This window comes from Silurus meridionalis, chromosome 6 (genome assembly GCF_014805685.1).
Source record: "Silurus meridionalis isolate SWU-2019-XX chromosome 6, ASM1480568v1, whole genome shotgun sequence".
NCBI lineage: Eukaryota > Metazoa > Chordata > Actinopteri > Siluriformes > Siluridae > Silurus > Silurus meridionalis.
The window spans coordinates 10,309,970-10,326,670 of NC_060889.1; the positions used below are offsets into that span (position 1 = coordinate 10,309,970).

Below are 16,701 nucleotides of genomic sequence, written 5' to 3' on the forward strand. Positions count from 1 at the left end.
CACTAGGTGGGCTCAGAGAGTCTTGTGACTGACCTTTGATACAAACACCTTTACTTCGCATTAGAGTATAATAAATAAATAAATAAATAAATAAATAAATAAATAAATAAATAATAATGATAATAAATATTATTTATTAACTTTTGTCAATATTTTCATTCATTATTATTATTTATTTAGATAATTTAGATTAACCATATATATATATATATATATATATATATATATATATATATATATATATATATATATAATTTTTTTGTTTTATTAATTTTCATCATACTGTCACATAGGCAATAACAGAACATTCCACTTCACTAGTTTCTCTTTATATTTGGAGAACATGCTCACTCTTCATATACATTAATTAATCGTAGATTAATCGTAGGTTACTGAAGCAACATGGCTACTATTTTCTTTATTTCACTGCCATGAAATTCCATCTGCACTGCAGCTAACTGGCTACAATACAACAAGACAATGACAAAGTATATGTCCAAGTTCTGTAAGCGATATTTAGAGAGCAGTCAGTTGGATTGTTATCTATAATGGAATGGCCTGCCCAGTCACTGCACCGAAATCCTATTCAACTGCTCTGGGATCAAATGGATCACAAGGTCAGAAAGAAATATCCAACTAGTGAACACCTTTTGTGTTTCACATGGCAAAATATTTCAGCAAAAATATTTGATGTGTAAAGCTGTTATTCATGCCAAGGGAGGCTTTTTCAATGAAAATAAAAATGAACATCTGTACATTTATAAATGTGTTTGGTCAAAGTAAATCTTTATGCAGAAAATAACATTTTGAGCAATTAATATTTGTTATTCAATAATGTGCTCAACTGCATAAAAAAACTGAATAACAAAAAGCGCTTTAACAAAATGCTGTTTGGACAAAATTATTATGGTTTTATAATGTTATAGTTCATGGCATAGTACTGTAATGTTTATCAGGATCATTTAAAACTTATATCATGTAATAAATGGTTGGAAAATATTTTTACATTTACGCCATTTGGCAGATGCTTTTGTACAGAGCAACTTACATCTGTCTACAGTTGTTTTACTGGAAATGTAAATAATAATTTTCCCATTCAAACTCCAAAATCTTATGTCAAGTCAAGTTTATTTCTATAGCGCCTTTCACAATGGACATTGTCTCAAAGCAGCTTTACAGAATTTAACAGTTAAGGTGAATAATGTGTGTTTATCCCTGATGAGCAGCCGTGGCGACTGTGGCAAGGAAAAACTCCCTTAGATGTTATGAGGAAGAAACCTTGAGAGGAACCAGACTCAAAAGGAACCCATCCTCATTTGGGTGAATTCAGGAGTGTGATTATAGTCTTTCAACAATACAGAACACTGGCGTGAGAGAACTAACATAAGCACCCGAATGTAAGATTATAAGTAATGTCCTTTTTTACAGTCTTATACAGTCTTAGCCACTAAACTACCACTTTCCATTTATATACCATATAGTATAACATTAATTATATTATAATTTTATTATATTTGTTTACCTTTTTTTCTTAAAATATTAACAGTGCTCTTTTTGCAAAAAAACATAAAAAACAAAAACAATGTCATGCAAACAGTTATGGTATCTTTAGATATTGACACATTCAGTTATATAATAAGTCAATTCAAAGCAATTTATTTACAAGATTTTATTATTATGATTAAAGAATGACTTTGTCAGTGTGGGTATTAGGATCGGGGATGACTGTGCTTCTTTTTGCAGTCTATCTAATAAAATGTGCTGAAAACAAACAATACTTTCTGTTTTTCTGAAACCATAAAATTCGTTGGATATACATGACTTTCTATCTAGAATTCAAAAATAAATGTCTCTGAAATGTGAATTTAATGTGAGAACCCCCCTCAGTCATTATTGGCTTTGAAAAATTTCTGAGCTTTCAAGGCTCTCCCGCACCGTAGATTCAGATTAATAAAACTACACAAGCTGACAGTGCCAAAGCAATAGCTGCCACACCCACCAACAGCATCACCACGAACATCTGACTCCGATCGCAGAACTGAGCCTGTGCCTCCTCGTCAGCGCACAGGAGGCCCAAAGAAGCGCTGTCAGTGCTGAGTGGGTCACAGTACTGGAGCCCACGAGCCTCCACTGTCCAGCGAAGTACATTCACCTTCATTTCCATGTCTTCCAGAGTGAGGTCAACCTGCGCAATCTCCTGCTCCAGCTGACTTTGCTCAAGACCCTCCACACTGGCTGTATGTTCTCCATGCTGCTCCTGCAGATCAGGCACGCTCAGAGCACGAGCTGCTACTTCAGTCGTACCTCCTACACATTACACACATTAGGAAGGAAACAAAGTAAAACACTTAGTGTTACATTAAATGTACGGATCCTGGCGAAATCCAACAGATGATGCTGTGGCTGAATTCAGGCTGAAAAACAGTCAAAATATAAAGCCTTTTAATACACTTCTAGTTGTAAGAGTATATAGAGAAGGAGGTAGTTCAATACAGTTTTTTGTAAGTGCAGAAAATGATATCATTTTATGAATGAATCAAATGATCTCAACAAAGTGTTTCCCTGTGCTCACCCTGAATGCCTGTCTGCACCATGGCACTTTGGTTGACCACTGAGAAACAGTTTCCCATGTGAAAGACTTTGCACATGTCTGCATAAAACAGCTCCAAGCAGGAGGAGAAGGCCACCCACTGTAGCTCTGTCTCTTTCCTTTCCTCTCCAGGCAGGGTTTTGTCCCTCAGTCGGGCTGTGAGATGGTTACGACAGGACAGTGTGAGTGTCTGAGCACGCTCGCGTGTCTGCTGGAGCTCACGCCGCAAACTCGTACTGTCTGTGCAGCCACCAACACAGGAAGCCAGGTGTCGGTAACATGCCACCACCTACACAATTAGAGAACATCAATTTGAACTTTTTATCATCTCAGTGATCCTGTGATCAACTATTAATTATAAGAAAGAAAGTAGACAAAATCCTTTTGAACCTAAGCTAAACGTTTTTAGCGTTTTTTTTGTTATTATTTAGTTTGCATAGCCTTAAATATTATAATCTACTTTTGATAAGAAGGCTATTTCAGGATGAGTATTAAGGCTGTGGTCCATATCTTACTGCTCCATATGCTGATGAAACACACAGAACAGAGCACAGTTTTTGCACAAGTTTGACTTTAATGAATAGCTCAGCATCTTATGTGATATTTTCTAAAAGGAAATGTTTTCAAATGACTGATGCAGCGTAGAGGATGGTTTAACAAAAAGAAATGTATTTGCCTGATTTTATTCTGCACAAATAATATTAATAATAATAATAATTATTAAAAATTATGTGCAGTAGTAAAAATAAAAAATATTACATAACATAACATATAACAAATGTAACCTGTACAGTAAATTAAGTTATGATAAACAATTTTTAACCCACCTTTGAGAGGGAGTCCACCATGACTTGCCCCTCTTGAAGGGACTTTGCTGAGCTCCCATCATCAGAGACCTTGTTATTAGTGAGTAACATAAGGTTGTTTCTTTCTGGGGACAGGCGAACCCCTATCCTGATACCTGAAATGGTTGGAGTCTTACCAACTTAGATTCGCTTGTCCAACTTCACCTCCTCCTGCTCATTTGTTTGAAGGCCATAACTGACAACTTCTTGTTGATCTAACAGCTGATCTAAAACAATTATGACTTTATAAAAAGGTCAGCTGTGCTACCAAAACAAGAACATAAAGAGGGATTTCTGGCTCAGGTGCAGAGTGTGTTAATCCAAAAACTGACCCCAGTGCACTGATGTACGCAAGCAAGAGCGACTAAGCTCATTATCCGCTGCCGATAGGTGCGGCTACGCTGGACGCTGAGAAAACAGCACTGCCTTCACAACACTACAAACAGAACTGTCTGTCATTCCCTGCCTGTCTGCCTCTCTCCTGCTTCACTCTTCTTTTCTTCACTGAGAGCTGTAGAGGGAGTATTGTGTATTGAGATTATTCCTGGAACACTGATATGATCAATATATAATAAAAAGCAAGACGGGTGTAAGTTCACCAATTAAGTTATCATAAATGTATGCAGAATTACAACTTCAATTCCAAAAAAGTTGGGATGCTGTGTAAATTGTAAATGAAGACAGAATACAATGATTTGCAAATCCCATAAACCTATATTTTGTTCGCAATAGTGCAAGCTGCCTATTCTATAGACACTAATGCAGCCCCATGGTATCAGAGATGCAGGCTTTTGAACTGAGTGCAGATGATAAGCTGTTTGGCCCCTCTCTTCTTCAGTCCAGAAGACCTTGTCTATAGGCTCCAAAATGAATTTTACATCTCGTTTCATCTGACCACACAACAGTTTTTCACTTTGCCGCAGTTCATTCTCAAATGAGCTTTGGCTCGGAAAAGACGGCAGTTTCTCCACCATGTTCACGTATAACTTCTTCTTTGCGTAGACCTGCATTTGTAGATGGCACAGAGAAATGTGTTCACAGACGAGATTCCAAGAGATGTTTCTGAGCCCATTACAGAATCACGCCTGTCTTTAACGTACCGCCACCTAAGTGACCAAAGAGAATACGCATCTAATATTGATTTTTTTTCCCCCTTTGTCCCTTGCACACAGCGATTTCTCCATACTCTCTAAATATTTTCATAACATTATATAATGTTGATGAGGAGCTCAATTATATATTGAGAAACATTATTTTAAAATGTGTTATACAATTTGTAGTCGCAGTTGTTTTGCGGATTAATGAACCTCTGCCCATTGTAACAATAATCTCACATATACTCTTTTTATACCCAGTCATGTTACTGGCCTGTTGCCAATTAACTATATTAGCTGCAAAATAAAGAATAACACTTTTCCAGCCTATTGTTGCCCCAAATTGTTTGAGATGTGTTGCAACCATCAAATTAAAATTAACCTTATTATTTCCTTAAAATTGTACATTTCCTCTATTTAAACATTTAAGATGTTTCTATGTTCTATTTTATATAAAATAATTTGGAATTATGGTTGTACAGTTCAGAGACAATTTATAAGAAAATAGTAACATCCAAGTCACCTGTTTTTAAATCACTGATTATTTTTGACTATATTTGATTAAAACTTCTTAATCTGCATTATGTATTTTATCCAGAAGCCCCTTTATTAAGTTGCGTTTTGAAGACAATGTTTGAAGATTTATATGATAATCATGAAATGTCTGTGATGCAGATTTATAGGCACGTAGAACATTAGCCAGTGCATATTCTCAATTTTTTTAAACTTTATATTGCAAGATATAAGGTGGGGGAGGGGGTAGCTTAGTGGTTATGAGATCAAATCCCAGCCACACCAAGCTGTCACTTCTGGGCCCCTGAGCAAAGCCCTTAATCTCATAGCTGCTCAGCTGTATGAATAAAATAAAATATTCTGTAAGTCACTCTGGATAAGGACATCTGCCAAATGCCATAAATGTAGATATTGCAGTGTTAGAGATGGCTTATAAATGCAGTAAAAGAAAAGTTGTAGCAATGTTTAAACCATCACAGAGTAATAGAAACTAGTACATTATTTTTGTGTTGGCCTGCTCATCTGCTGCATGTTCATTCAACTACATCATGTCACCCCACCTGCATTATAATTCATAACTAGCGGTTAGCCATGACAGGTGAGTGACCTCAGTGCTAAAACTAATCTGATTAAAGGCAGGCTAAAATAATCCCTAAACTATACCTGGCAGATTGCCCCTGATATCCACACTGCATTGCTTCTTTAGAGACTAACAAGGTTTCACTTTTAGCCTAATGTCCTAGGTTTTATATCAGTATATGTGTTGTAAAAGTTTCAGATCCTAGTAAAGAGGAAAATGCTACTTATGCTTGTTAGGATTGTCTTTTTCAGTTTTCTCCAATCAGTCACTCAGACACCAGGACATGTATGAAACATATATAAAGTTTAATAATAGAGAGAATGCATATATAAACCTCCATGACGACTATGAGACTATTGCATTGCAGATCAGTACATGATGAACAAAAACATCTTAAAAGGTCATACTGTTTTAGGTACAAATGTAAGCATCTATCACAAAGATATAACAGACACAGCATGATAATATGCAACAAAAGCTAATAGGAAAAAGTCACAAAAAGTAAGTACATTACTACTGGTAGAGTAACTAAAACTGAAACTTTTTAAAGGCCACTTCAATCAAAAAAACACAAATAGTTCAATAAAATGTTTAGAGATATTATTAGTGAAGATTCATAGTTGTTTCGAAAGTAGTCATTTAATATAAAATAGAAATATTGTGTTTATTGTGACTATTTCTGACCTAATTTTTCCACATGCATTTTAAAACTGAATTTCACTCTATTGTGATTGAATACATACTGTAAGTCAGAAAATATGCATTAATTTCTTATAGCAACATAACTTAGAGAGTAGTCCTGGCTGGGACTTACGCGAATTAATATTCACAGTTTAACAGGTTAATGTTTCTCTAGTAACAGCTTCATTCATGCTTTGTACAGAATATCAGTCTAGCTGTATTTACATGTGATTACCTGCAGCACCCTGCTGTGCTAAAATTCATTATAATGAAAGATAGAAAAGAGGAAATGGAGGGAAAAGATAGACGAAGTGATATTTATATGTTGATTCTGTGTCAGTTTGCCATCTGGGACAGCATTTTTGCTTGAGTTTCTGCTAAATGCAGCCACTTGATTGGGTAAACCTAGCCTGTACAACATTCATTGGCCCTACTCAGTATTAGTTACTAAATAAAGTTAATATCATGAACAGCAGCTACGCTAATTACTCTCCACTGCTTCTCTTTCTCTCCCCATCTGAGGCATCCTGAGGTTTGTCCAGCTCCAGTCACATCCCACCTCATGAAGATTATGGACCTTTTGAAGAAATAGATGCCGAACTCGCAAACATCCCGTACCATCTAGAGACGTGCCAGTGCCAAGTGGATCCCACTACATGTGTGGAGTTTTGACATTGGACCTCCTGGAGTGTTTAAAGGCTCTGTCATCGAGAAGTTGGTGCTGGATCTGTGATGATCACAAATGTTGAGCTCAGTAGCTCCTAGTTTTATAACCATAAAGACTGTATAAGACTGTAGAAAGATCATTACTTATCACACACTCCAGTGCTCATGTTAGTTCTCACTCTCCAGTGTTCTGTACTGTTGAAAGATCTATAATCAATCTCTTGATGTCACCCAAATGAGGATGGGTTCCCCTTTTGAGTCTGGTTCCTCTCAAGGTTTCTTCCTCATAACATCTCAGAGAGTTTTTCCTTGCCACAGTCGCCACGGCTGCTCATCAGGGATAAATACACACCATTTACCTTTACTGTTGATTTCTGTAAAGCTGCTTTGAGACAATGTCTGTTGTGAAAAGCGCTATAGAAATAAACTTGACTTGACTTGACTATATTGATTTTAATCTATAAAACAGCTCAAAACCAGTGATGTTGCATTTATTTTTCCAAATGGTCAATCCCAGTGATTCACTAAGCTAACATTTTGGATATAGATTGTCTTTTAAATGTTTAATTGCAATGTAATATGAACTGGTGGGAATTCCTCTGTGGAATCCTCATGTGCTGTGAAGTCTTAGAGTATTTTTTCTTAGTGCTTTCTACTTCATTATCACATCCAAAGAAACACACCACTATTAACACACGCTTAGCTCTTTCTTCCATTCACATCTGTCACTCTCACACTTGATCCTCTCACAGATCATTATTAATACAGTTATCCACAGCTGTATATACCTCAGAACCACTCATTTCTAAACTCATTAGTTAGATTAGCTAAGCAAATTGCTCATTAAAAGGCTCAAGAAAATAATGACAAATGACATCAGCCAGTTTAAGAATGTCACACAGCTCTACAAGCCAATCAGGATGTAAACAAAATTAATCAAATAATGTACTTGATAACAGAAAAGCTAAAGGTTTATAGGGGGTGTGCTGGCAAGCTTTACAGAGATGTAAGGTAACAGGACAACATTGCAGAAACCAATATATATTGATTTCGCCTCTTATATGTCTTCTTCTTCTTTTGACTGCTCCCATTAGGGGTCGCCACACGGATCATTTCTTCATACCCCCTGTCCTCTACATCTGCCTCTTTCACACCAACTACCTGCATGTCTTCCCTCACCACATCCATAAACCTCCTCCTTGGTCTTCCTCTTTTCCTCCTTTCTGGTGGCTCCATCCTCAGCATTCTCCTACAGATATACCCCATGTCCCTCCTCTGCACATGTCCAAACCATCTCAATCTCACCTCCCTCACCTTGTCTCCAAAATGTCCTACATGCGCTGTCCCTCTAATAAACTGTCTTTCCTCATCGTCACTCCCAACGTAAACGTCTGTTTTAAAAATGTAAGAAGTAGAAAGTACAGATATTTGTGTAAATGAAATAAGTGAAAGTAAAAAGTACAAATAAATAGCGAAGTAAAGTACTGATACCACAAAAATCTACTTATGTACAGTAACAAAGTATTTGTACTTCCCATCTATGCTCAACATAACATAAATTACTGTAAACCTGAATAATCATTTATAACTTTGGATTAATTTAAACCAGACACACATACTGTAAATTGTATAAATATACCTTGAATCAACTGTAGAAATAAAATGTTGACACTTTTATGTTAAACTTAAATCATTGGTGTACTATGTTAAAATCATTGGTGTGTGTGTGTGTGTGTGTGTGTGTGTGTGTGTATATATATATATATATATATATATATATATATATATATATATATATATATATATTTTTTTTTTTTCGTTGACCTCTTCTGATGAAATCCTGGTGAAAGCTCGTGCTTTATTATTATAATTATAATTATATTTATAATTATAATAATAATAATTATTATTATTATTATTAATGTACACATTCCCTACACGCTCAATGTCATGATGTAAAGACGAAACCAGTTGCTTCCGTGCGTGATGACGCATGACGCACGGACGTCAGTGTATCCGGAAGTTGTAACCTTTCGAATGCAGAAGAAGTTTCAAGAGGATTTTAATTAGTAAAAAAAAATTACCATTAAATAAAACCACGTAAAAATGTTTCTGGTGCGTTATAATAACGCGAATGTTTTGGAAAGTTTTCAGGGCACGAGTAAAACTCCGTATTCCTGTTTTGACTTTGATAGACGAGTAAACAGTAGACACATGACACGGTTACTCCGGGTTGTGACTCTCAGAGCAAATTGCTGGCGATTGTGTCCTGCTTTTCACAAAATCTTTACACCGAGGCTGGAAAAGAGGAAAACTCTGCACACTGCTTTTCGACATCCATTTACTAAATGTGGGAGTGAGACTGGCTCGCTTTGGAAAGGTGTACGATGCTCACTGGTCAGAGGTAACACCAGTGCATACAGGGTGCACTTACTTTCACTCGCTGTCTTGGTTATTGTTATACTGGGAACACTGTTTATAAACACATCCTGGATGAGACGCAATTACACTCACTCCTTGGGAAAACATATAGTGTTCGGGTATTTTAAAAAATGCTTGGATATAGATGTACTAATTCATTATATAATTCAGTTTTATTTGTATGGCATTTTTTTAAACAATGGACATTGTCTCAAAGCTTGTTTACAAAGTGACAATGTGTTTGATAGTGCCTATAAGTTTGTTCCTTATAGGAGTTTCCATATTGAACATACCAGTTGTGACTGTGACAAGTAAAATTGTTCCTGACATGGCATGAGGAAGAAAACAGACTCAAAAGGGAACCCATCTATTCATTACAGTTCCACCATTGTTTAGGATTACTGTTCAGTGATGGACACTTAAATACAGACATGTTCATGCAAACTTGTAGCAGACTGTTGATGTTTATTCCAGTCCAAATCCATCCTCATAGTTCTTAAATTGTAATTGTAATTAGTAATATTATGGATCTTTAGGTTTAAGTTTTCGGTTGTTTAGGAGTTAAAAAATGTTAAATGTGATATTCACCATTTTATTGTAATATTTTTTCAGAGTTGAGCACCTCTATGAAAGTGATGCAGTATGATCTAACTAGATCAGACCTTGTAAAATCTGGCCACAGCAAGCTTCTCTTCGATACACATGCAATGATTCAAGTTCTGGAAGCAAACGGTTCGTATGTTGTTAGTACTCAAGGTTTATTGTGCAAGCATTGTGCAAAATCGGTTGTTAGTATTCAACGTCCAGAGCAATTAAATATTTTTTTTCTTTTTCTGTAGGGTTCACACTTCAGCAGGCTGAAATGTTTGTAAAAGTGCTCCTTAATACAACCAACACCAACATGGACATAATGTATAGTGATATGGTCACCAAGACTCAGCAAGTATGATTTCTGAGATACTTGCAGCTTGATGTTTAGGAGATGTAACATGTGACTCCATACTTATGTCCTTTATGAATATAATATATTACATAATACAGATGTGTTCCATTTATTTGCCCAGACAGGAATCGTCGATTTGGTTAAATCTTTATACTTCATTGTGATGTTATTAACTACACAGTTATTTGTCATTCATTTTCAGCAGATTATTGCTGTTTGATTTCTCTTCGCTGTTTAACAGGAGATCATGCTACAGAAGGTTATGTCTCAAATTGCAGCAGTCAAAAAGGACATGATCATTTTGGAGAAAAGTGAATTTTCTGCTTTACTGGCAGAAAATGAAGTAAGTGCCGTGTTTGTCTCGTGCTCTCTTTTGCGTATTGAATTACTATACGAGTAAAAAGTTATCAGCAGTGTCTTTCTATTATTAGTTTCAACTTACATGTTACTGCATGTTTTTCTTTGTAGAGAATGAAAGTAGAGCTTGCACAGGTCAACATACAACTTTCTGTAAGTAAACATTTGCACTCAAAAAAAAAACGACGTTATAGAGATCTGTAATGCAGTAATACCCTGCTTTACCGTGGTTTGAATCTCGCCCCGTTTGGTTAATCGTGGAATTGCATTTGCCTTTTCTCTCGCAGGTAGCACGATAGACCAGAAAACTTATGGGGAATTGTTTTTATGGAGTCTTATGTTGAAATAAGGAATTTTTAAATTTATTTTTATTTATTATTTCACATCCATATCTCTTCCCTCAAGCCAACAGACAGACACACACACACACAACTGTGTGACTAAACTCTGTACAACCCGGACTCAAACACACAATCGTACTCACTTCACACATCACCTCATTACTACAAACTGTTTACATGCCGTTTTTGCACATCTTTTCTTGGATTGCTGCTATTTGCTCTTTCGCACAACATTTTGTTTACATTTTTGTTAATTACAATGTTTACTTTACTCTTTTACATACCGCAGTCTGCAATATACAACAGATTTACTGACGGTGCTGTTTTGTGTTTTGTGTATTCGTCTTGCACTGTCTTGTGTTGTCTTTGCACTGTTTGCATCAGGTTGCACACGATGCTCTTTATGCGGCGAGAGCACTTACTAGTCCTTATCCCTGTGTTTTCTGTGATTGTTGTTGTATGTAGCACCAGGGTTCAGGAGGAACGTTGTTTTATTTCACTGTGTACTGCGTCAGATATATATATATAGTTGACATACCAAATAAAAGCTTGACTTTACTTTATTTTTTAAACAATTAAAAAAAAAAGCATTTTTGGGGTGGCGTCCTTTTATCGCGGTTTTTCGTTTATCACAGGCGGTTTATAGTGACAATAATCGTGACAATAAATATAGTGACAATAAATAGTGACAAAAATCGTGATAAAAGGACGCCACCCCAAAAATGCTTTTTTTATTGTTTGAAAAATCAAGTCAAGTCAAGAAGCTTTTATTGTCATGTCAACTAGATACGATAAACGGGGGATTACTGTACTTGTGGTCTATACAATGGATAATGTTTTTAAAAATGTGAAATAATTTGGCTATAAAGATAATTGGTAATCCAATAAAGCAAAATGAAAGTTACACATTGTTGAATGTAGTTATATGGGTGTTTTTTTTCCAACATTTTGTTAATTTTGTTCAAGTGCATGTACAATTTCATACAAAACATCAATATGTTCTGTCTGATTAGGATATGGTGAATAAAGTCTGCTTAAGCAACAAGCTCAGCGTGAACATGGAAAAGAACCAGGTGAAAGAAATGGTATGTTCTGCAGTGTGAAACGTAGAGCACAAATATCTTAAAATGCTATTCGTGTTTTATAAAGATTTAAGTACGATTTTCTTTAAACTAACACGTCTGCATTTCAGAAAGCAGAGCACGAAAAGAAGATTTTGGAGGCCAGACACCAAATGATGGAAATGGTTAGTACAATGCGGCAAATTTTCCTAAATAAGTACATTTTTATATCTTTCTTAAAAATTGCTTTATTATATGTGACTTACGAACAAGTTATAGACAACAGTGTAGAGATCGATAAATAGCAGGTAAAAGTTTTCCCTTTTTGTCAGCTTTCTGACCAGGACCGCCATGTGACACAGAGTAATATGAAAATCGACACCGAAGTGGCTGGCCTGAAGACCATGCTGGAATCTCACAAACTGGACAGTATTAAATATTTAGCAGGTAACAGAAGTGAGCTTTTTTTTACAGTAATAACCGGCACAAATAATATTGAATGAATGACAGTAGAAACAACTTTAAGTGTCAACATTCCTCTTAGATATGTTAAAAAATTAGTCAGAAAAGGCTCCATGTATGTAACTTTAATTACTAGGGGTGTAATGGTAAATGAAATTCACGATTCGATACGTACCTCAGTTTTTAAGTCGTGGTACGGTTAGGGGAGGAAATGTAAAACCTAAAATAGCTTGTCTTTTTTTATTAACGCGTTTTATTATTATTAACATTTGTAAACATCAGTTTGCATTTTTTTTTCAATAAAATTAAATAAAATAAAATAAAGTAATATATAAAATTTGATTTTATAATATTTTTTAGAAATAAAATAGAATAAATCAAATGAATGCAATCAATTATTTCACAATATTGATTAAATACAGTAATCAATTAGATTGGCACAAATTGAATTGCTTAAATAATATTTAATAAATGGGGGAAAAAAATTAAGTAGTTTATATTTGTTAGACCCTATTTAGAAAAAAAGTGTAAAAAAAAAAAATAATTGTATTTTTATAAAAATGTATTTAACTGTTCTACTTATTTCATTTATTTAATTTATTCTATCCTCCATTTATTCACTCCCTCAGTATTCAGAATTGTCAGGATTTTCTCCTTTTAAGAGAAATTCTTGAAGCTGGACATAAAATGTTAAAGAATCCATAGCGCTAGCGTTGCTCGCTAGCCACTTCCTTCCATCAGAATAATTGATTATCAAAATAATCGTTAGTTGCAGCTGTGAAAACAATCTTTTTTGTGAAGCGCGCATCAGTGTTTGTGGTGTAGAACCTTTTTTTATATAAGGTAAATGTGGCCACACCCGAGACAGAGGCAGTGTAATCCCTCTTCACAGTTCCAAATGATTTACCCCAAAAGCTTGTTGAGTTTCTCCTGGAGCTCTGGAAGGAAGAATAAAGATGACAAAAGACATGTGATTGGTTGCTGCATTACATAGTGGCTGTAAAAGTGAATTAATTTTCCATTCCTTTTACTCAGTTACTTGGTTGTTGTTTTTTTTCACCCATCTGTTACCCATTTTCGCAAACTTTCCCATGGAATAGACTCGGACACAGAACTTTGACCTGATGGGCCATTTTGCAGCACGAAACCGGAGTTTATACATTTACAGATCATCAATAGTACACAATCTGCTTTGTTGTTAAGATTAAAGCACGTGTGTAGGAATAACTAAAGAATGTTGGCACTCAGAAAGCTACCGCTTCATAGTTTTGAGGTCTTTTATGATTTTTAATTTCTAGCCATGTAAAAGTTAGATGATATCAGAGCATCACTGTGCGTCTTAGGTTAAGTTTTCCTCACAGTTTTGTGTGTGTCTTCTGGTTTTCCTCAGGGTCGGTGTTCACTTGTCTCACAGTAGTACTGGGGTTCTTTCGAATATGGATGTGAATGCAAAGAAATTTCCACACACCCATTCCATGTAAGCATCATGCCAGAGTATTCCAATAAGTGCTGCTTCTCAAACTGATGTATAATCATGCTGATCTGACTTTTCTATTAAAGGCGCTCCAGGTGAAGAAATCCGATGCTGCTCAAAACACGTTTTCCTTTTGTAACTGCAGTGTATTTGTGCAGGCACTGATGACTTTATTATCTGCAATGCACTTCATGTGAGGGACTATATGTTCTGTAATAGAAACACAGACTGTGGCCTGCTGTCTATTGACTGAAATGTAAAAAGGTGACTAAGATGTAAAGCTGTTACAGGGCACTACTAATGCTATCTGGCTTATGTGACCAAAGGCAAGCAATTTTTGGATTTTGTATGATTTCTATAAGGGTTATTTATCCAAAAGCCTTGACCTAAGGGGACACATATTAAAATGTTATTTCAGTTGACTCGTCTTATTATTTCTAATAAGTTATTTCGACTTGATTTCTCAATATTTTATAACATCATGCATGTATTTTAACTAATGCTACTAACTAATATTATAAAATCCAAGGTTGATGTACACGGAACTTGTCATGGTGTGCTGGTGCTATATATATATATATATATATATATATATATATATATATATATATATATATATATATAAATTACAAAATATTAAATGAAACTAGAAAAAATAAGTAAATAAAGATAAAGACATTACTGTACAGTTTGTGCAGGGTATGTAAAGTGAGGCAGTGCAATTACACAATGTATTGTATAATGTATTTGGAAAGCAGATCATTATTTTCTGAATTCTAAATAGAATCGTCCACCCAAATACATGATTGTAAGCTTTACAATACATCTTTTGGTGATAAAAAAAGTAAAAATAAATAAAAGGTCTCCATAGAAATAAGGACAATACAGTGGATCTGGAATTCATTGTATGTGACCTTTAGCAGACATTAAAAATTAAATAATGATACCCATCGTCTTCACAAATAAGTCCAATTTATCATTTCAAGTGCATATCTTATTTCCCATGTTTTTTCCAATGTGACTCATTGTGACAATATTAAACATTTTATAATTGTCTAGCAATAAAACAAATTTTCAAATTAAAAAAAGTGTAATTTTTATGTGCAAATTCTACTCAAATTCTGTATGTTTGTGTGTAGTGTAGTCAGTGATGAAAATATTTCGGATCACATAAAGCAAAAAAAGGAAATTGAAAGGACACAACATAAGTATATTTATCTTGATGAAATGACAAACTTCTGGTTGTAGTTTATTTGAGTACCTGCTCTGTCAAGTCAAGTCAAGTTTATTTCTAAAGCGCTTTTCACAACAGACATTGTCTCAAAGCAGCTTAACAGAATTGAACAGTCAAGGTAAATGGTGTGTATTTATCCCTGATGAGCAGCCGTGGCGACTGTGGCAATGAAAAACTCCCTTAGATGTTATGAGGAAGAAACCTTGAGAGGAACCAGACTCAAAAGGGGAACCCATCCTCATTTGGGTGACATCAAGAGTTTGATCGTAAATTTTCAACAATACAGAACACTGGAGAGTGAGAACTAACATGATTACTGGAGTATAAGATTATAAGTAATGTTCCTACTACAGTCTTTATGGTTATAAAACTAGGAGCTACTGAGCTCAAAATTTGTGATCATCACAGATCCAACACCAGCTTCTCCATGCCAGAGCCTTTAAACACTCCAGGAGGTCCAATGTCAAAACTCCACACATGTAGTGGGATCCAATTGGCACTGGTACGTCTCTAGATGGTACGGGATGTTTGCGTGTTTGAAATCTACTTCTTTAAAGGTCCTTTAACTTCATGAGGTGGGAGGTGACTGGAGCTGGCCAAACCTCAGGATGCCTCGGGATGGGGAGAGAAAGAGAAGCAGTGGAGAGAAATTAGCATAGCTGCTGTTCATGATATTAACAGCACAAGTTGATAATGTCCATGTGATCAGATGTTCTGTAGCACACGGTTATGATGTGAGACGTGTTATGTGTAGGCTTTGCTAAAAAGATACGTTTTTAATCTGCACTTAAACTGGGAGAGTGTGTCTGAGCCCTGAACACTGTCAGGAAGACTATTCCATAGTTTAGGATTTAAATGTGAAAATGCTCTACCACCTTTAGTGGACTTTGCTATTCTTGGAACTACTAGAAGTCCAGAGTTTTGAGATCTCGGGGAGCATGACGGATTGTAGCGTCAAGTCAAGTCAAGAGACTTTTATTGCCATTTTTGCTATACACAGTGGTACACAGTAAAAACAAAACAACGTTCCTCCGGAACCATGGTGCTACACTAAACAACAAAACAACAACAGCATAGAGCTACAACACAAACATAAAGTGCATCGAGTGCAACCTGGTGCAAACAGTGCAGACAAACAGTGCAGACAGACAACACAAGACAAGACAAAAGACAAAGTATAGCGCTGACTAGTAAACCTGCTGTATACTTGATTATACAGTACTGTGTAAGGAGAAATGTAAAAACTATACCCAGGAGAGAATACAAACAGAACAGAACAATGTAGTGCAAAAAACAGCAGCAAGGAGGTGCAAAGACAGCATGTAAACATTATACTGAATACAAAGGTGCAAAGACAGCATGTAAACATTCTACTGTAGTACAAGGTGCGAGTATAAATAATAATAAATAGATAAGTGGTGATGGAGTGGATCGAGATC

The 16,701-nt window shown here is 35.5% G+C and overlaps 2 protein-coding genes across 2 annotated transcripts; one reads left to right on the forward strand and one right to left on the reverse strand.

Moving 5' to 3' along the window:
- Positions 1-1,340: 1,340 nt before the first annotated feature.
- Positions 1,341-3,861, reverse strand: LOC124387760 (regulator of G protein signaling 9 binding protein). Its single transcript, XM_046852312.1, has 3 exons — positions 3,418-3,861; positions 2,573-2,879; positions 1,341-2,307 (listed from the first exon to the last, which is right to left on the reverse strand). Exons 1-3 carry the CDS (start codon positions 3,505-3,507, stop codon positions 1,943-1,945), a joined length of 762 nt encoding a protein of 253 aa, XP_046708268.1. The 5' UTR covers positions 3,508-3,861; the 3' UTR covers positions 1,341-1,942.
- Positions 3,862-8,972: 5,111 nt separating this feature from the next.
- On the forward strand, positions 8,973-14,450 carry mcur1 (mitochondrial calcium uniporter regulator 1). The gene is made up of 10 exons (XM_046850706.1): positions 8,973-9,373; positions 10,003-10,122; positions 10,230-10,333; positions 10,575-10,676; positions 10,802-10,843; positions 12,045-12,116; positions 12,224-12,277; positions 12,425-12,539; positions 13,945-14,031; positions 14,115-14,450. Exons 1-9 carry the CDS (start codon positions 9,076-9,078, stop codon positions 13,998-14,000), a joined length of 963 nt encoding a protein of 320 aa, XP_046706662.1. The 5' UTR covers positions 8,973-9,075; the 3' UTR covers positions 14,001-14,031; positions 14,115-14,450.
- Positions 14,451-16,701: the final 2,251 nt, after the last annotated feature.